Source organism: Acromyrmex echinatior, chromosome 5 (genome assembly GCF_024713525.1).
Source record: "Acromyrmex echinatior isolate Ae372 chromosome 5, ASM2471352v2, whole genome shotgun sequence".
NCBI classification, from domain to species: Eukaryota; Metazoa; Arthropoda; class Insecta; order Hymenoptera; family Formicidae; genus Acromyrmex; species Acromyrmex echinatior.
Genome location: NC_141856.1, coordinates 5760202 through 5781476, shown reverse-complemented (window position 1 = coordinate 5781476; position 21275 = coordinate 5760202). Strand labels below are relative to the sequence as shown.

Sequence of the window (21275 nt, the reverse complement as noted above, 5' to 3'; positions counted from 1 at the left end):
CGATAATTAATCGATTAAATTTCCTGCATAATTATATTAACTCAGAGGGCGCAGCATCTTATATTCGAAATGAAAACCTGTAATATCGATCTTGATTAAATACAGCCTTCACTCTAGCATCCCCTTAAATCTAATGATCTCTGTTCGCATTTATCAGACTTACAATAATATACTTTAATATATAAAAACATAATTTAAACTGTACAGCATTCCTATTTCTGTATTGTTTTTTATTAGACATATTGCATAGTTATCTTGGTTATTGCATTTTTTAATTAATGGAGAACATAGTTGCATACGTATCATCTCAATCATGCTTGATGATATCTTCTTTATCTGATGTTAGTTTTGTTAAATTATATATAAAATTAAACTTAACTTATACGTTCAGACACTTCACAATACTTTGAAAGAGTGACGATATTTTAATATTTAATTAAAAATGTCTGGATGACTCACAAATGTTTTTAATGGTACTTCATAACTCTTTATACGAAATACAAACAACTCCGTATAAACTTTGTTGAATTTAGATCCGGTTAATTATTTCGATCAAATACATGGTCCAAAAAAGAATGATTAATTGTAATTAATAGAATGACTCACAAACCTTTTTATTTGCACTTCAAAACTCTTCATACGAAATACAAACAATTTAAAATGATAATTTTTACAACCGGAGGTTTTGTCCGGTCATATGAATATCAAATATGTATTGTCAACTTCAATAAATACCAGCAGTATGACTGTCGCCATCTATTGAAAATCTATATAAAATCATACTTGTACATCCAATATATATTAAACTTTTATTAAAAATATCGTTTTATTTTATGTTTTATTTGAGATAAAATTAATAAATTATAAAACTAATGTATAATAATTCTCTTCCCTGTCAATTGAAATTAATTTTATATATATATATATATATATATATATATATATATATATATATTAAATAAAATATTGTATTTACATTAAATGTTATATGTATATAGATATTATATCATTTTATAGTAATAAAATTAAAAAATTGTAAAATCAAAATGCGTAAATGAAAAGTAAAAAAAGAGGCTGAGGCTTCTAAAATTTTGAATCTATAGTAGGATTTAAATATTACTGGGTTTAAATTTATTTGTTTTCACATAAAAGTATTTAAAAATCCTTTAAATATTCAATTAAATATAAAAAAAACATTTAACAATTTCGAATTCATAATTTTGCCGCGCAATTGCTAATTAAATAACTTCAACCGCCGATTGAGTGCAGCACATGCGTCAGCAGATTCAGTGCTGTTCAGTGCGTCATCTTGTCAACAGCAATCTGACGTTCGCTAGATTCGGCGTGTCCAGGTGTTTCGCCTGATTTCGCCGTGTCCGTCGCTTCTGGAAACTTTATCGCGATGGACTCGATTCCGAGAACGCATAAAGGTATTCTTCTTTGCTTATTATTGACTTTCGTTAATTAACGACGTTCGCGCAAACTTTAGTGTGAAATAAGTATCAGCTGAAAATGAGAGAGAGTGTCGATCGTTTTGCTCTGCTCAATGACGATTGTATTTTTAACAGTATATAAACAATAACTGTTAGTGAATTATTATTATTACAATTAATGTGATATTGAAAGGATTCTTTGCACTTTAGATTGAACGTCGAATATTTTCGAGATACGGAGTATCAGCGGTTTAAATTACTGAATGATCAATCGAACAAGCGACTTTGCATCGTGACCGTGCATTCGCACACATGTCGTATTTTTTGCATACATGTTTTATATCATTTTTCATTTTATTGACATCACTTATGACATCTTATCTTACTTGAATCTATGTATTTTTACTTATGATTACATATTTTTATTCTTATTACATTTTACTACATTTTAATAATGTACAATTTATGATGTTTTTGCATTAAACTGTATTACAGACATCGAGGCGCAGATAAGAGAGATACAATCAAAGAAGAAGGAGCTATTGAGTGCAGCATCTGAGAAGGAGCAAGTTGCTTTGGGAAAAACTGGTTTTTATGATCAGGATATATATGACAGTAGCAACAATAAATTTGATGGTTATGTTACATCAATTGCAACAAATGATGAAATTGAGGTATATTATTATAATGTATTTTGAAATATATTCATAGTTTTTAATTAACAATTTTCACTATTAACAATATTATTTTTTATTCATTTTTTTTTAAATTAAAATTTATATTACAAAATATAGTTTATAAAATTTATATAGGATCAAACTTTTGAGATTAATTTAGACTTTTTTGTAATTTTTATAGGATTATGATCCGTTTGCGGACAAACGATTACCCACCTTAATTGATAGAGAAGAGAAGGATTATGATCCGTTTGCGGATAGACGACGACCTACCATAGCTGATAGGGAGGATGAATATAGACAGAAAAGACGTAGAATGATCATTTCTCCCGAACGTGTTGATCCTTTCGCTGAAGGTTGTTATAATTTTTAATTTGAATTTTAAATTAGCTGCAGTAATGAAATAAACAAAACTATTAATTATCAAAAACATTAAATTATTATGCGTATGTTTTGTTTATTCAAGTTGTTAACTTAAAAATTATAATCAATTTCTTTTAATTACAGGTGGTAAAACCCCTGACATTGGTTCCAGAACATATACTGAAATTATGCGGGAACAGATGCTCAAAGGTGAAGAGACAGAGGTATGTTAAATTTTAATATTATATTTACTGAATATAATGTATACATAAAAAATATAAGAAATATTTGAAAGATAAATACATAAAGATTAAATATATTTTTAATGATAAAAGCATTTTAATATATTTTGCATTTTCATACAGCTGAGAAAAAGATTAGCAGAAAAAGCAAAGGATGGCACTTTGAAAGCTAACGGCGAGCCTAAACCAGCTCCCAAAAAAAGAGGTCGTTGGGATCAAACTGATGATACTCCAGTGCAGAAAAAATTATCTGGTGCTTCAGCAACACCTACTTCTTGGGATAATGCGGATGTATGTTTGCCATGTTATTCTTATAATGCCTTAATTTCTTTTATTTAAATTTACTGTTTAAAATTTAAAATATCTTTAAGAAAACATATCGACATTGGTTGCATTTAAAGAGTGCGCTACTTCTTAGTGCTAATTTCATTTTATCTTTATTGTTATTGATTAGAAATGAAAGACAAACGAAAATAAAATGACGTAATAGCACGCTTTTCGAACATAGTTATTATGTTTTATAAATTTTATCTCTCTCACACACACACACACATTTAATGATTTTATTTTCTTATTCACTTCTATTTTATTATACTTGCGAACATTCACTTAATTTAATATAACATTTTAATACTAAAGTGATATCTAAATTTAATTTTCTTTAATTATAAACATTTTTTTATAATTGTTGCAGGTAACACCAGCTGCTATTAGGTGGGACGAAACTCCTGGTCATGGCAAAGGAGCAGAGACTCCTGGAGCTACTCCTGGAGTCAGTACAAGAATGTGGGATGCTACACCAGCACATGCAACGCCAGGAGCTGCGACTCCAGGCAGAGAAACACCTTCTCATGAAAAGGCTGTTACAAGTCGAAGAAACCGTTGGGATGAAACTCCAAAAACTGAAAGAGGTATTGAATTATATTATTTTACTATAAATAACTATAAAAATAATTGCAAATATAATTGCGAGAATAACGGTACTAATTTTTATTATACAAATTTCATGTAATCAAGAAATTTAAAATATAAATACATCCAATTATATAATTATTAATATATTAAGTACATCTATAATTATATAAATATATGCATAATACAAAAATAATATAAATATTAATTTTATTTTATTTTAGAAACACCTGGACACAACAGCGGTTGGGCGGAGACTCCAAGAACTGATCGTGTTGCTGGGGACTTAATACAGGAAACTCCGACACCTTCGGCGAGCAAAAGACGAAGTCGGTGGGATGAAACGCCATCGAATCAAACGCCAGGCTCAATGACACCACAAACTCCAGCAACACCTCTTGCAACGCCCCATCAGGCAACAATACTGACTCCAAGTGCCGTCACGCCGACAGGACCCAAGGCGATGGGTTTGGCTACTCCAACCCCAGGACATTTGATGTCTATGACGCCTGAACAACTGCAAGCATATCGTTGGGAACGCGAGATAGATGAACGAAATAGACCCTTGTCTGATGACGAATTGGACGCTCTATTTCCTCCTGGATACAAAATTTTACAGCCTCCAGCAGGTAAAAGGAGAAGAATAGAATTAGTATTTTTCTAATATTTTTCTAATATTTTTCTAATATTTTTGTCTGTATTATTTAATATTTTGAAAAAATATAATTTTTGGTTTTAAAGGAAGTAAAAAGTTGAAGCTTCTAAAATGTCTAAAAATCTTGGAGAATCTTTACAACAACAATTATCGAAATTATTTTATGAAAGAAATAGGAAAATTGAATATTTGATATTTAAATATGTGTGCATAATTGTACTTTTTCAGGATATATACCTATTCGCACACCCGCTAGAAAGCTCACTGCAACGCCTACGCCTATCGCTGGTACACCTCAGGGTTTCTTCATTCAAACGGAAGATAAGAGCGCTAAATATGTGGATAATCAACCGAAGGGCAATTTGCCATTTATGAAGCCGGAAGATGCTCAATATTTCGATAAACTGCTTGTCGATGTGGACGAGGAAACGTTAAGTCCTGAAGAGCAAAAAGAAAGAAAAATCATGAAACTGCTTTTAAAAATAAAAAATGGAACTCCTCCGATGCGTAAAGCCGCTTTGAGACAAATCACCGATAAGGCAAGAGAATTCGGCGCTGGACCGTTATTCAATCAAATCTTGCCACTTCTCATGTCACCTACCCTTGAGGATCAGGAACGTCATTTACTGGTCAAAGTGATTGACCGTATTCTCTATAAATTGGACGATTTGGTGCGACCGTATGTACATAAGGTAATTATTTTTGTTTTTGCGTCAACAATTATCTGTTATTTTACATTCTATTTATTTTACTTCGTTTTTATTTTAATTGCTGTCTGTTTAGATTTTAGTTGTTATCGAGCCTCTGCTGATCGACGAAGATTATTATGCTCGTGTCGAAGGCAGAGAGATTATTTCTAATTTAGCAAAAGCTGCAGGATTGGCTACAATGATTTCCACAATGAGACCAGATATTGATAACATCGATGAATACGTGCGCAATACGACAGCAAGAGCATTCGCGGTTGTTGCTTCCGCCCTCGGAATCCCTTCGCTTCTGCCATTCTTAAAAGCTGTTTGCCGCAGCAAGAAGTCCTGGCAAGCACGACATACTGGTATCAAGATCGTACAACAAATAGCTATCTTGATGGGTTGCGCTATTTTACCACATTTGAAGAGCTTGGTGGAAATTATAGAGCATGGTAAATATGAAGTTAATGCATATAACATATTATTTTGTTTCCATATATTTTAATTATATTTATTTATTTTTTGGAAAAATAAACACGGCATGAAATATTACAGGTTTAGTGGATGAGCAACAAAAGGTACGGACCATTACTGCGTTAGCCATTGCTGCGCTAGCTGAAGCAGCAACACCATATGGTATCGAAAGCTTCGATTCTGTACTAAAACCACTATGGAAAGGCATTCGTACACATAGAGGAAAAGGTTTAGCAGCGTTTCTAAAAGCTATTGGTTATCTTATTCCTTTGATGGATGCAGAATACGCTAATTACTATACTAGGGAAGTAATGTTAATCCTTATACGTGAATTCCAATCTCCTGATGAAGAAATGAAAAAAATTGTATTGAAGGTAAGGTTTTATTTAGCGTTATAAATATAATATTATAATACTATAGTTTATGAATTAATTATACTCGATTACATTGAGTATTTTTTCTAACATTCTGTATAAATTGTGTTTTTAAAAATAGGTAGTTAAACAATGTTGTGCGACAGATGGTGTGGAAGCTCAATACATAAAGGATGAAATCTTACCTCACTTCTTTAAACATTTCTGGAATCATCGTATGGCACTGGATCGTAGAAATTACAGACAGGTAATTATTTTGATAATTTCAAAAATAAATTTGTAATTACGTACGTAACAAAATAAATATAAAATTATAAATAATATAAAAATTATAATAATAATTGAAATTACAGCTTGTGGACACAACAGTAGAAATAGCTAATAAAGTGGGCGCATCAGAGATTATTAACAGAGTAGTGGATGATTTAAAGGACGAAAATGAACAATATAGAAAAATGGTGATGGAAACAATTGAGAAGATAATGGGCAACTTAGGAGCAGCGGATGTCGATTCACGTCTAGAGGAGCAACTTATTGATGGAATTTTATACGCTTTCCAGGAACAAACTACTGAGGTTTATTTTTTGAATCTAATTAATTAATAAATTATATTGATTAATAAAATAATTCAAATGTTTGATTTATAGGACGTCGTTATGTTAAATGGTTTTGGTACTATTGTGAACACATTGGGTAAAAGAGTAAAGGCATATCTTCCTCAAATATGTGGTACAATATTGTGGAGATTGAATAACAAATCTGCAAAAGTCAGACAACAAGCTGCAGATCTTATTTCGCGCATCGCAGTAGTTATGAAGACTTGTCAAGAGGTAAGCAAGAAATGCATTTTTTCAATTTCTCAATTAATATAACATAATATTTAATAAATATATAGAGATAAAGAATGTAATAAGATAATAAAAATAAAATTTAATATAAACCTGCGATATTTCTAGGAAAAATTGATGGGACATTTAGGAGTCGTTCTGTATGAATATTTAGGCGAGGAATATCCAGAAGTACTAGGTAGCATTTTGGGTGCGTTAAAAGCCATTGTTAACGTCATAGGAATGACGAAGATGACACCACCCATTAAAGATTTATTACCAAGGCTTACACCGATCTTAAAAAATAGACATGAAAAGGTAAAATTTATATATATATTGTATACAATTTGACATAAATTATTTACTAGATAAAATGAAATTCTTTTAAAATATTATCAAATTCATTCATGTCTTGAATGCGTATTTGAATTCTTTTGATATACCAAACTCTGCCAAATTTAATTTGTTATTAATTTTGTTGTAGGTACAAGAAAATTGTATTGATCTTGTGGGTAGAATTGCAGATCGAGGTCCCGAGTATGTTTCTGCTCGAGAATGGATGAGGATATGCTTCGAATTGTTGGAACTACTGAAAGCTCATAAAAAAGCTATTAGAAGAGCGACGGTAAATACTTTTGGCTACATTGCCAAGGCTATTGGGTAAGTCTTATTAATAATTATATATATATATATATATATAGATGTTTTTTTATATATTTATATGTAAATATTTATGTATAATATTCTTTCATCTTTTTCAAACAGACCACATGATGTCTTAGCAACGCTTCTAAACAACTTGAAAGTACAGGAACGTCAGAATCGTGTTTGTACTACAGTCGCTATTGCCATCGTTGCTGAAACCTGTAGCCCTTTTACAGTGCTACCTGCGTTAATGAATGAATACAGAGTACCCGAACTAAACGTGCAAAACGGAGTATTGAAATCCTTATCATTCTTGTTCGAATATATCGGCGAAATGGGTAAAGATTATATTTACGCTGTCAGTCCATTGCTAGAAGATGCACTTATGGACAGGTAAGATCCCCAAATATTACATTAATTCTATTGTTACGATTATATATTTTATTCTTTCTTTATTAAAAAAACTTTTCTATTCATCATGAAAGAAAAGAAAAAATTGATCAGAAATAATTTAATAGAAACTAAACAAACTTTGAAGTTTGTTTAGTTTCTATTAAATTATTTCTGATCAATTTTTTCTTTTCTTTCATGATTTACCAGAGATTTAGTACATAGACAGACCGCCTGTGCTGCAATTAAGCACATGGCATTAGGTGTTTACGGATTTGGTTGCGAAGATGCATTAATACATTTATTGAATCACGTATGGCCGAATGTTTTCGAGACCTCGCCGCATTTAGTTCAAGCGTTTATGGATGCCGTAGATGGATTGCGCGTTGCGCTTGGACCGATCAAAATTTTGCAGTATACACTACAAGTACGTGATTATTTTAATTGCGTAAGCGCACGTATTTTCTAGCTATCAACAAATATTAAATGTATGCATTTGCTTTTTTGAATTACAGGGTTTGTTCCATCCAGCCCGTAAAGTTCGTGACGTTTATTGGAAGATATACAATTCTCTTTATATCGGCGGACAGGATGCTCTCGTGGCTGGTTATCCTCGCATCATGAACGATCCAAAGAACCAATATATCAGATATGAATTGGATTACGTATTGTAGAGAACTTGCAGCAATAAGACAATTCTAAGGTTCTTATATATCTATAAGTATAAATATCCGTATTAAAAATTCATCGTTATAAAGATGAGTTTATAAAGATGAGTTTCAACGAATTTTGAAGTTTTCTTTCTAAATTTTTACGCAATTCGAAATTCGCATTTAGAGCATAAAAAGAATTTAATATTCCAGGATATGTTTGGAACAACTACGTGTCATACCGTCATTTCCAATTTCTAGTAAAAAAAGAAGATGTATTATCTTATATTTAATTTAAAGTATAGGTATTGTTCTATTTTCGATCTTGAAGGCATGGAAATGTCGACACATAATGAAAACATGCCAGGTTGTATTCTATTATTTTAGATCGTAATCATTTTTTAATTCTAGATTCATTGGAATTGAAATTTTTTCAGCTTTGAATTCCAAGGATTTTGGGATTTTTATCAATGTTTAGAGACTTTTAGGGGACTTAGATTTTCCAAATTCTAAATACTATGGATGCTCTTCAGGATCTCAATTTATTTAAAAAAACTGTTCTAAATTTTGAATTCTGTTAATTTAAACTGTAAAGCTATTTAACAGAAAAGTTCATTATTGACACTCTTCGAGTAATTTACTAATGCAATTTATTATTTCTATCATTTGATGAGATAGTTTGTTATTTATAATGTAATGACTTGATGTAGTTACTCACGAAATTGTGTGAACAATTTTAAAAATTACAATTTTTTTAATATAATGAAAGAACATAAAAGAGAGAGAGAGAGAGAGAGAGAGAGAGAGAGAAGATAAAGCAGAAATATAAAAACAAATTTTTATAATAACTTGTATATTAGTAAAATAATATAAATAAGTTTATCTGAATATTTCTTGGAAATTTTTGACACATTAGATTTCGTGAGTCACTATTTCTATGAGTACTAATACTATTTAGCAACAACGTAATATTGCTTTTGAATGATGAGCACAAATATCATCAAATAAAAAAAGATCATATTGTAAATAATGATTTCCTTGTATTCTTTGTTAAGAAACTCACATTAATTATAAAAAAAATAAACTACATGTAGGAACTAAATAAATGATTTCTTATCATTGAAAAGGATTTTTGAAATTTGAAAGGAATCGGCACGAATTACTTTAGCAGTTTTTATTGGTTGATCACAAATATACATAAATTATTGTATATTTATCATTTTATATATTCTCTAACTTTTTTTTAATGACTTTTACTTAAAAGGGATAAATATGTTGGAGATGCCCATTGTTTCAATTATCTGGAAAGTTTTTCTAATAGAGATTAAAAGAATGAAGAGTATAATATTTAAAAATATAAAAACTAATTCTAATTTTAAAATTTTAATTTTATACATTTATACATATATTACATCATATATTATCGCATCCATATAAAATCGTAAATCCATAGATTGCTAGATTCACTGGATTCATTAATATATTATTAGACTTTTCTATTCATGTCTAAATAAATTCATAAATTCGTGGACGTTTTAAATATCATCTACAAACTTAGAGAAAACATAAACTTCTTTCCTTACAAATGTTTCATTATCTTTGTTTTTGAAATAATTCAATATCACTTTGTAGAAATCTAGGATTAAGATTACAATATCTAGGATTAAGATACAATAGGATTACAAATATGTCATCATGCAGACTTTAAAATACCTTTTAAAATACCTGTACACAATCTATTCACAATTACTTTCACAAATATAAAATCCGCACGGGTTATAAATAAGTTTCTTGTATTTATTTATACAACATTTAGGCCAATAGATGTAGCAACTTATGGATTTACAAATTTATATATAAAAAAAATATGTAAAATGAAATTAAGCGGTTATCTTATTCCTTTTTATCTTACAATGAAGAAAGAAAATTGAGATATAAGTTCAAGAATTTAGTTAATTATTTACATCACATTAGAAGATTTTAATTATTCATTAGAAAATTGATAAGATTGTTTAACAAGGTCATCTCGCCATATTTACCCTGTACTGAAAAATGTAAGAACAATCGAATATTATTTCACGGATGTTCATGTATGTAGCACCGAACACCTTTGAAAACAAATTGGATTGTTACATTGATGACTAATTAACAAAGAACGGCGGCAACTCTTCGCGCGATTCTTAGATTATTTTTATAAAATGTGGCCTTAAACTTTATAAAACATTAGACGTGCTGCTCCGCACACACGCTAATTAAGAAACATCATTATTTTATTACAATAAGGTACTCTGAAATCTCTGGTTTTTGGCTGTATAGTTCCAAAATATTAACAAGGGTTAAAGGCTCCAAGACTTTTTGATGGAATTTCGAGACGTGCTTTTATGTTCTTTAGATTTAGACTGCAATTTCTAAATGATGATTAATTCTTTTGGACTCTCAATTTGAAAATTTTAAAGCATTATTTAATTTTATACTTTTATTCTTTGAATTTTAAGATCTAATATTTATGTACTACATATTTCAATTTTGTGTTTAGACTGAAATCTCTTTGATTCTATAATTTTTTTACTTTTGAAGACTTAGACCCTTATGCTCCAAAGATAAATATCTTTGGAATCATCTTATACAGTCCCTTACACACATCGCTCAACGAATTTATTAACTTGTAGCGATACGATTAAAATTACGATAACTTTGGTATATGACTATATTATATCAAGAGGCTCAGTTCTTCCTAGCATACATAATTTTAATACTCGTAATTAATAAAATATAGTTAATACTTGTTAATTAATAAAAGTATTCAAATATTTCTGCACACCGTACATTATCAATATTCGTTTTTTTTTTCAAATCAGTTGCATATTATAATTTGATAAATAAATAATAGAAAAAATACATTAGATCTGATCTACAGTTCCGAATAATAATCATCTTGTCTAATTCATTTGCCTATTCACGCGACAAAATAAAAACGCAAATATAACATATATCATAGATTCTCCGTAATCTTGGAATTTCCAGTGAATTTTAAAATTCTGGAAACTTTAATTGAATTATATTTTAGATTTGGCTTCACAATTTGGATTGTAATTTTGGATTTCATATTCTATATGACTCGAATTCAAGATTAGAATTAAAGATATTTAATTTTAAAAACTCAAATTGTGTGTGTGTGTGTGTGTGTGCGCGTGTCGCGCGCGCGCGTGCTGCGTGTGTGAGAAATTCTTTATCCAACTAAATTAAATTGTATATCGAGTTTCTTAAATTTAGACTGTTTCATCCTGGATACATCAAGATTCATTCGTTATATTTTCTTCAATCTCTTTTTTTAGGTTCTTCAACCTGTTAGTTCCTATCGGTTAGTGATTACACCGTATATCTATAAGAAATAATAAGTAATCTTCTCCAATGAGAATATACAATTTTTCAAAGTATATCACGTTTTTCTAGATAAATATTTTGAAAATGCCGTTGGAATATTTAGAAATTATAAAGCTACAATTTCTTTAGCAGTGCGACTGACTATCTAGCTAATGGATACAATGCTTTTGATAAAGATGGACAACGCAGAGCAGACACAGACATCGAAAAAAAAAAATAAAGTATAAAGGCATGACCAATACGTCAAACGGCAAACAGATCTTTGCGAAATAGCAATCAGAAAGGTGTAACAATCGCCGTCGCTTCACCTCTGCTTGATGGCAAAGAGGCGCACTCGTGCCACTTATTCGTGTGTGGATCGTAACATTCGACGGTAGAAATTGTGATTTGCGTGCGGTAGAAGTTTATCTCTTGCGACTGATCGCCGCCTATAACATAAAGTTGACTGTCGGCCGCTGCAACTGCCGGATAAAATCTGCCCATGCTCATGGGAGCGACGGCGCTCCATTTGTTCTGAAACATCATAACAAATTTGTTGATCAGTAAAGATTATATTAAATTATACTATTTTATAAATATCTATTTATTATCATTAATATAGAAAAAACGTGTATACTGTACTTACTAAACATAAGTGATAGTTAAAAATAAATTACCTTCTCGAAAGAATATCTTTCAACCGATGTCAAGACCTCCTGATTCTTACTGGTACCACCAACGACATACATGTATCCATCGAGGATAGTGATTCCCATTTGCGAGCGTGGTGTGAGCATCGGAGCCAAGTAGTTCCATTCTCTGGTTACGGGATTGTAGCTTAACACATCCTGACGGTGTCGACTATTATGGGTACAGCCACCCACAATGTAAATTAATCCTATAGAGAAAATTTGTAAAAGTTACAATATAAATTTTTAATAAAAATTTTTTTTGCCGTTAAAGAAAAGAAAAGATGTTTATAAATTTAACTGTTATGCAACTATCATAATTAATTACGATATTATTGGATTTAGATTTGGAATTATTACCTTCGTACGCTACAACACCCATACTAAACCGTGGCTCCGGAAGATAGCCTTCGAGAGTCCACGTATTGCTGATGGGATCATATATCTCGATGGAGCCGCCGATATCTTCGCCTACCCATCCACCGAATGCATACAAACTGTTATCCAAGGCACAAAGACCGAAATCGCATCTAGGTTCTTCCATACAAGCGATGGGAGTCCACACGTTGTCACGAGGATCGTAGCATTCACAGTTGGCGATAATGCAAGATTCCAATTCACCACCGATAACATATACTTTGCCGTCCAATAGAGCTACTCCAGGTAGAATGCGTCCTATACTGATTGGAGCTACTTCGCTCCATTCTCTAAAGAAATATTTATTTATTGAATAAAGAGTCAGATTTTGTTAGTTCTCTAACAAAACTTAATAAGAAAGATTATAGAAAAGATATCGGATACCCGATGTTATATTCTTTCCGGATATCCGATATCTGATAATTTTACGATGCTTTCCTAAAAAAAAAGAAACGAAATATATGAAAACTTTATCGAGAAAGAACAATTAACAATGCTTAAATCAAACTTTTTGTTCTAAAAGGTTTCAAGTAACTAAAAACTTATTGCATTTCATTTTAACAGCCAAGAATTGTAAAAAGAAAAATGTTGCAGAAGATTGTACCCAGTAAATATGTCATATTTCTCGATGCTTTCATAAGTACTCTCAGCGGTTCTGCCCCAGCTATCCGCAGAATGCTCCCGCTTGGATCCACCGATTACCAGAATGTTCTTCCTGGCACAGATCCGGGGCTGGGCGTGAAGAGGCACTAGGCAACCTTTGTTCGAGACTAGATCCGTTTGTATAGATCGCAGCGCGACGATTAAACTCGCGTCCTTGCAATCTAGGATAATACGGTCTAGCCTTGCTAATGAACACAGTCGCAAGCGTACGTGGCTGAGGATCTCAAATACATAGCATCTCCGCGCGGGGATGTCGTGAACGATCCAATTGTACGCGGCCTGGAAGACCTGTAAAAAGTAAAAAATATGTTTATGACACATTTTACATGTCAAATGTAATATATTTTTCGAATATGTAAAGTTGCAATTATACACTTGGATTATTTAATTCTTTGGGAATAACAAACCTGACATTCGGTATCGATGTGAATGTAATCGCTACTAAGAAACTGAACAAGATGTTCTTTGGGTAAGTCCAAAAATTCCTCCTCTTGACAGACTTGAGGAAAATTGGCTTCTATAAAGCGTAGGGCAGTCTCCAAAAGATCTAGTCTGTTATGTACTTCTGCAAATCTGCAATTAACAGCAATGACAAATGTCATCATATAATTTTTCTATAATTTTCCTGTTGCATTGACTTTTTATTGGATCTTTTTTTCATCTGTTTTCAGAATATATTTTAATTTCAGTTCTTACAATTATAGTCTTCTCACCTGTAAATTCCAAGGGCATTAGAATAGTGCAGCTGCTGTTTGAGATAATTGATACAGCCAGCTACTACATCATCTAATTCTAACATGTCAGCCGCAGCAAATAACTCCTGTACATTATCCTGCGTGATGTCTACATTGCCACTATAGATGAAGTCCACCAACTGAGAGAGAATGTGAGGAGAGATTGAATGGATCTCTACGAGCTCCTGTTGCTCCTCAACCAGGCCGACAGTGAACATGGCATTGAAGTAGGCGCTACCAGCAGCCAATACTGATCTATGTGCCCTGATGATTCTATCACCCGCCACTAATCCCACATCGCTGAACTTATTCTCCCGCCTCTGTACATTGAGATTGTGTAAAAGCTTTGGGGGATAGTGACCAACTGCATAAACGACGCTGGATACATCGGACGACTGCTTCACCGATTGATTAGCAAAATCCATGTCAGAATTGTGGCCATTTTTCAAGGCTGGTGCCATGCCATCCGCCATGAAACCATCAAGATGTCCTTTATCCACAAATCCTACAAAAAATTCAATATGAGAAAAATAATGCCAATTTGCATAGACAATAACACAATAGTGACAAACACTACAATAAGCTTGCTTTTTGACATAATATTGTAAGAATATAAAATTCAAAATATTTGTTACACATGTAAAAAATAAAACAGTATAAGGATTAAAGATTCCAATAATCTTAATAAATTAAAAAATTTATTAATATAACAATTTAATATACAAACATAATTTATTACTTTGATTCATATATATAAATGGTACATTTTTAATTTGATCAAAAGTTTTATATTATGTGAATGACTTTTCTGAGAAATGTATAGAGTAACATAAAATATTACAATATATATTAATAAAAATATATATAATTACAGATTTAATACAAGCTTCAATACTAGAAACCTTTCCAAACATTATTGTCTTAATTCTTATTCTACGAATATAAATATTATAACTCGTAATAAAAAGTTGGGCATTATTTTCAAATATATACCTATAATATATAAAAAGGACTGGGCTTGATCATTCTTCAAGGATTTATTAAAATGTAAATATTAAAATAATATTTAAAAAATTAAGTAAATCAAAGTTACAACCTTTTTAATACTTCCATTTTAATTAAAAGAAAATAATTAAGACATTTTATAATTTAGTATATATATAATCAATAAATTCTTCTAATAATTCAATCAGGCGGTTTAATTATCTAAGGATCATTTTGCGAAATACTTACGACATAAACGAGAAAGCACTCTGTAAAACGATTTGATGTTATTTTTCCCCTTTAAACGCATCACTACCACCGCATGTTTGACAGATTCGTCGATTGATTCCGTACGCGCGGACAGATCGTTCCTGAAAACGTCGCAAGACGCGACTCCTACTCGTTCAGATTAAATAATAAATTTCGTTGACAAGAAGCTTGACATACGCCAGATAACCTATTTAAGTACGTGAAGATAGACAAAGCTAGTTGAGGTGGGAACGTCAGTGCAGCCACGAAGAAAAAAAAGATCCCTATTTAATCCTCTTGACACTGATGAGATACTATTAAAGATCGACATCCTTACGGGAGTTCGCGTCCTTGTAAATCTTGAAGTGATTAAAAGTTAAAAACTGATAATATTGCACTAATTTTATGATTATTAGTTTAGTAGACGTATTTATGCATTTAGAACTCAATAATACTCGATTTTTCTTTAAAATTGTGATTTCACTGTCAAAGTTTGATTATCAACAGAGATGATAACTGCGGAGAAAAAATTATAATTTTTCTGCAATATGTAGGATATTATAGCTTTACAAGTATACATATTTATTTATGGAACATTTGTATAATAAATAATCATAAATTTAATAATGTATGAGTCAAATATTTATTATAATAGCAAATTTATATCAATTGTCGATAATATTGATGTTCTTCAATTACCTTAGGATTATTGGGGCTCTTTTTATACCGCCAAAAATTTGTCCAGGGTTGAAGCTCTTTAATAGTAATCTCGTCGGTACTCTTAATCTCTTTTATTTACTTCCCAAGAAAAAAAATGCTACCAACCGGAATCTCTAAAACGTACTCTCGATTGATCACTGAATTTTGGACAAGAAGGGTGTCCAGATTCCTCCTTTCAATTTCAAAACGCACAAAAATAGCGAAAGCGATTCATTATTTAAAAAATAACGATAATTAAAGAAAAATTAATTCAAAATACACATAATTATATAAATACGTAATACAAATTTAATAATAATTATATATAAATAATAACATATATATATATATATATATACATAATAATTAATATATAATTATTAAATCATTCGATAAAAAAGTCGATTGTCACAAAAGAAAAAGGATAATAACTGTTTTCAAAAACGTAACGTACTATTAAATATTTTATATGTGTGCGTGTGTGTGTGTGTGTGTGTGTGTGTGTGTGTGTGCGTGCGCGCGTGTGTATTTTATATATATATATATATATTACATATTTATACACATGAGAAACAGACTTTCAAAATGCATTTTGTCCCAAATTTCATTTTTTTTTTTTTTTTTAGTTAATGACGGCGTAGTGTGTTAAGTAATTTATATTATAAGCTACTCTGAGATATTCAGAAAGCATTTTTTCATCGTTGATTTATATGCTGAAAAAACATGACATTTCGAAGTGCATTATGTTTTTTGACTAGAAAAAAAACCAGAATGCATTTGTTTAACATTTTTAGCAATTGTTAAACAATTCTATTTATTATTTTATATCCTACTGACTGACACATTGTTATTTTCTTGTGTAGTTTCTTTCTTTCACGTTTTCTAAAATTACAAATCTTGGACAAAACGCATTTTGAAAGTCTGCCCTCAAATGTCGAAAAATAACCACAAATTTAAATGAAATTCTTTCTCGCGTGAGAACGACAAAAAAAATAATAATTCATTATAAGAAATATCATCATGGTATTATTAATCAATTAATCAACGACGATATACAATGTATAATTTATATATTGTATATTCCATACTCTATTGACACATGAGCGTGTATATACAAAGTCTTTCGTGGAAGAATTTCATTACTCTTTTCATATAAAAAAACTGAATCTTCGCTAAAAACTTCATTTTACATCGATTTTGCGATTGTTAACATACATAAATTCTCTGTCTCATCGCGCGCCGAGACTTAAATAATTAATTACGCAGCTACTTTACCTTCATAAATCAATTGTACGCAATATCGCATTTATAGTCGCTACCTGACACTCATCAGTTTGCACATCAGTTGATCTTTTTAAATTTCATATTATTATACTCCATATTTTTTTTTACAAAAGTTCTATACATTAAACAGGAATTTTGAAAAGATGACAATTCAAGGATCTAAATCCACAAAGCTTCAAATCTTGGTCTCCTATATGTCTCCCAAATAGCATACAATGCCTACAAAATGTTAACAAAGCGCTAAAAAAAAGACATATAAGCGCTTGTTTTGCAAACACTGTATTACTTTGACTGTTATGCGTAGAAATCATTTTTTAATTAATATTATTTCCAATATATTTTAATCTATGATTGTTGGGTCTTTTATTTTTAGATATATGAGTAATTGAGTTTTTAGATCCTTGATTTCTCAGATTATTGGATTTACGATTATTGAATTTTTTTGTAACTTATCATTTCTCTCAATTTTTCAGTTTCTATAACCTTATCTTGATAAGCTTTTTCAATAATAAGCCTCTTATAATTTAAAGATTTGGGTATACAGATGTAAAGACCCACAGGTTACAGGTGTCGACTTACAAGGATTTAAAAATACAAAAATCTAAAAATTCAAGAATGTAAATCTTCAGAATATTTTTCTTCCTTTCACATCCAGACAATGGAATTTGTAATCAGTATTATTTACAGTATGTTTATTTTGCAGATGGCTAAATTCTTGGATTCTTAAATCCTTGGATTTTTAGGTCGGTTGAACTCATAGAACTTTGGACTTTTGTATTCCTAAAATGCTAAAAACAATTACATTTTCTCTTAATTATTTTAGATTTTCTTTAACAAAAATGTTTATATAATTTTTCTATTTTTGGATTCACTAAAATTTTTATATTTTTGGATCCTAAAATTTCTATAAAGATTTATGGAGTTATGCGTGTAAAAATAAATTTTCTAGATCTTTTCTTCCTTATTGTCTGTACTATTGTAAAGAAACATTTCAAGTTGATATTATCTCTAGAACTTGTCTACAGATCCAATTTTATAATTCATCAATATTTGAATTTTTTTAATTCATAAAATTCCTAAATTTCTATAGATCTATAAATATTGTGAATCTTTCAATTCTTGATTCAATTCTTGGGCTCTCTTTTTAATCCAAACATTCAAGTTGATGATTATGCTATGGTAAGAACGCTTTTTGCTTTTATATTTCCATACTTCTATCATTAAACCCATAGTTCTACGAACGTCCATTACTGATTCTGAAAGTCGTATTGAAAAACTTCAATTTCAATAATCATCCAAGGACTTAAGTTTCCAGAGACGCACAGGGCTGCGCTTTCCTTTCTGCAGCTTCATGGCTGTCTAAAGGGAATTGGACATTATTTACACAGCACACATTTACACGATATGTTACAATCTCTTCTTCGGCAGTGAGCCGAAGGCCGATAAAATGGTAGATTTGGTGTTGCTACTGGATGACGTCAGGGTCAAGGTGGGTTGTGTGAGAAGTACCGTGGGTTTGGCGGTTACAGCAGCGGCAGCGGCAGCCGCGACAGCGACGGCGGCGGCAGCACCACCCGTCGCTACTTGGTCCCACTTACTTTTCCGTTTTTTGGCGTCGGCACTCTCGGCGCTGCTTGATGAGCTATTGGGTCGTTTAGCCGTACCGGATACGATCTCGATCTTCGTCTTCTCTTTGCGCGCCTTCTCGAGCTTATCCATCTCCGCCTTCTGCACTAGAGCAAGTTCCTCGTAATACGAGTCCTTGCTCCACTTGAACGGGTCGAACCTGTCCGGTGGATAGTTGGTGCCCAGCTCGTTAATGCTACAAAACTGAATGAGTTTTTCGTAAATGGAGGGATTCCGGAATTCCTTGCGCTGTTGAATCATCATGTTCATGTCCAACCCGCCGCTCTCCATTTTCCTATAGAGCCTCGCAATCTTGTCCTGCAGCTCAGCGGGACATTGACCCGGTGGTTCCGGTGGTATCGTCACACCATAAGAGTCTCCTGCCTCACCGTTATTATCTGAAAGCAATTCTCCGGAACGCGAGGAGGGCGACCGACGCTCAGTGCCACCGCCGACGGCAACGACAGCGGCAGCGGCGACGGTGGTGGCGGCGATGTTGCCGGTAGACGCGACCGGGAGACCATTCTCCTCGGGGCGTTCCGCAACCGTCACGGCGATCGCCGCGCCCGCCGTCATCGACGATGATGACGACGGCACCGGCGGCAACGACGGCGGCAGCACAGCAACGGCCGCCCCCTCATCGTCGGAGACTACCGCATCGTCAAAATAAGAGACCAATCGCTGCACCTTTGTAGCCGTTTCCGGCAAGTCGCTACTACCCGCGGACTTGCCGACGGCGGGACTATGCGAGGCTGAACGGCCTCCAGATATGGGACTGGTGCCAGATCGGGCCTGGGGCTGACGACCGACTTGGGCATTATGCGGGGCGGCCCCCTGGGGAGTGTTCGAATTCTCCTCCTGCAGGCGCTCGTCTTCCACCCCGTCCTCGCCCTCCGAGTCGGTATAGGTGGCCGTGAGAGATGCCAGAGCAACACTTTGTACAGACATGGTTAGTTGGCTTTGAGTGCCCGCCGTGCTACCAAGCGATATTTTGTGTGGGAACTCACCGGTCTGGCGCTGCGCGGCCTGGCCCAGCGCCCAGCTCGTTACCCACGCAAGGGCTTTAGACGCGGAGACAGAGAGCTTTTATGGGCCTGATGGGCGCGTTGAGCTTTGGTCGCTTTTACTACGAACCTAAAATCATACACATTTATCAATAAGTATATCATATTCAATTATTACTTCTCACATCAAGTTTAATATTAAATATACATATCAATTTCAGGTTCATTTACAATAGTATAATCTTTATGAAAATTTATATTATATTACCTAAACTCGCACTATTATTATAATACAAAAGTTTATTTTTTTATTCGTTATAAATTTTCTTTTCCTAATTTTGCAATATGTTCCTAATCCAATTCAAATGTATGAAAGTTACTCCGAAATTTTGTCACACATAATTGCTACGCAAATGACGTTTATTTAAAGACAACGAGTAATTATTGACAACATTAACATTTGTAACAGCGTTTAAAGTACACAGCATAACAGGAATATCTTATTCATTCATATGAGGTCAAGAAATGTAGGTTAGGATTCAATCGAGAAGCAATAATTCGACTATCGACGAGGAAGGAGTTTCACTAACCTTAAACTTTCAACGTCTACGATCACTTGGTTTAGTTTGGACCTGCTCGTCCGCACATTACGAACAATTCTTAATACGGTTGTACAAACAAATACTCCACAAAGTGAAGCGAGATCAATCCGCCATGTTCCGCCATCGGAGTGCGTTCCTTCCCGACGTACTTTGCAGCTTGTCGTGTTGTTTCGGAATCGTTCGGCTAGCATCGCATATGTTCGGCGATTAATCCAAAATGTAAAGGCTTAAACACAATAGTCATAGGCAATAGGCACAGACAACAGGGAAACAAGCCGTTCAATTACAGCTCTGGGAAAAAATATCATTGTCCTGGGGAGGAGGAGGGGTTCGACTTCCGGTCCTCTGGTTTTGAACTAACCCGAGACTATGCATTGGATTAAATTTTCGTGATTTATATACGAGGGAGAGGCCCATCTAAATTTGTCCAGCTCCGTGATTGGTTAGATGCGGGCACTGGATATACCGATGATAGTAGTGTAAGAAATTCACTAGATATACATATTGGGTCATCAGATAGTGTTGACACCAACTAGTGACAAAAAACCGCGGATACTTTTTAGATGACCCAATATATACAGTAGTATATAATTATGTACTAATATGTCCATATGTATAACATTTTTTCCT

The 21275-nt window shown here is 32.7% G+C and overlaps 3 protein-coding genes across 4 annotated transcripts; 1 reads left to right on the top strand and 2 right to left on the bottom strand.

Annotated features, from left to right (window-relative positions):
- Window positions 1-1288: 1288 nt before the first annotated feature.
- On the top strand, window positions 1289-9457 carry Sf3b1 (splicing factor 3B subunit 1). 2 transcript variants are annotated; one of them, XR_015545125.1, is made up of 20 exons: window positions 1289-1430; window positions 1929-2107; window positions 2292-2466; window positions 2618-2697; window positions 2839-3006; window positions 3410-3626; window positions 3852-4256; window positions 4511-4974; window positions 5066-5423; window positions 5527-5819; window positions 5941-6066; window positions 6173-6394; window positions 6467-6649; window positions 6776-6964; window positions 7131-7306; window positions 7412-7684; window positions 7892-8108; window positions 8197-8384; window positions 8545-8698; window positions 8769-9457. XR_015545125.1 is itself a non-coding variant. In XM_011061911.2 (19 exons), the coding sequence occupies exons 1-18, from the start codon at window positions 1403-1405 to the stop codon at window positions 8353-8355; spliced, it is 3912 nt and encodes a 1303-aa protein (XP_011060213.1). In that variant the 5' UTR covers window positions 1289-1402; the 3' UTR covers window positions 8356-8384; window positions 8545-9457. The 2 variants fall into 2 exon arrangements, 1 of the variants encoding a protein (XP_011060213.1); XM_011061911.2 differs by having other exon boundaries at window positions 8545-9457.
- Window positions 9458-9490: 33 nt separating this feature from the next.
- Window positions 9491-15952, bottom strand: LOC105149470 (actin-binding protein IPP). The gene is made up of 7 exons (XM_011061909.2): window positions 15431-15952; window positions 14177-14702; window positions 13871-14036; window positions 13405-13751; window positions 12744-13090; window positions 12372-12592; window positions 9491-12228 (listed from the first exon to the last, which is right to left on the bottom strand). Exons 1-7 carry the CDS (start codon window positions 15489-15491, stop codon window positions 11992-11994), a joined length of 1905 nt encoding a protein of 634 aa, XP_011060211.1. The 5' UTR covers window positions 15492-15952; the 3' UTR covers window positions 9491-11991.
- Window positions 15953-17132: 1180 nt separating this feature from the next.
- Window positions 17133-20807, bottom strand: LOC105149469 (SAP30-binding protein). The gene is made up of 2 exons (XM_011061908.2): window positions 20634-20807; window positions 17133-20173 (listed from the first exon to the last, which is right to left on the bottom strand). The coding sequence occupies exon 2, from the start codon at window positions 19985-19987 to the stop codon at window positions 18821-18823; it is 1167 nt and encodes a 388-aa protein (XP_011060210.1). The 5' UTR covers window positions 19988-20173; window positions 20634-20807; the 3' UTR covers window positions 17133-18820.
- Window positions 20808-21275: the final 468 nt, after the last annotated feature.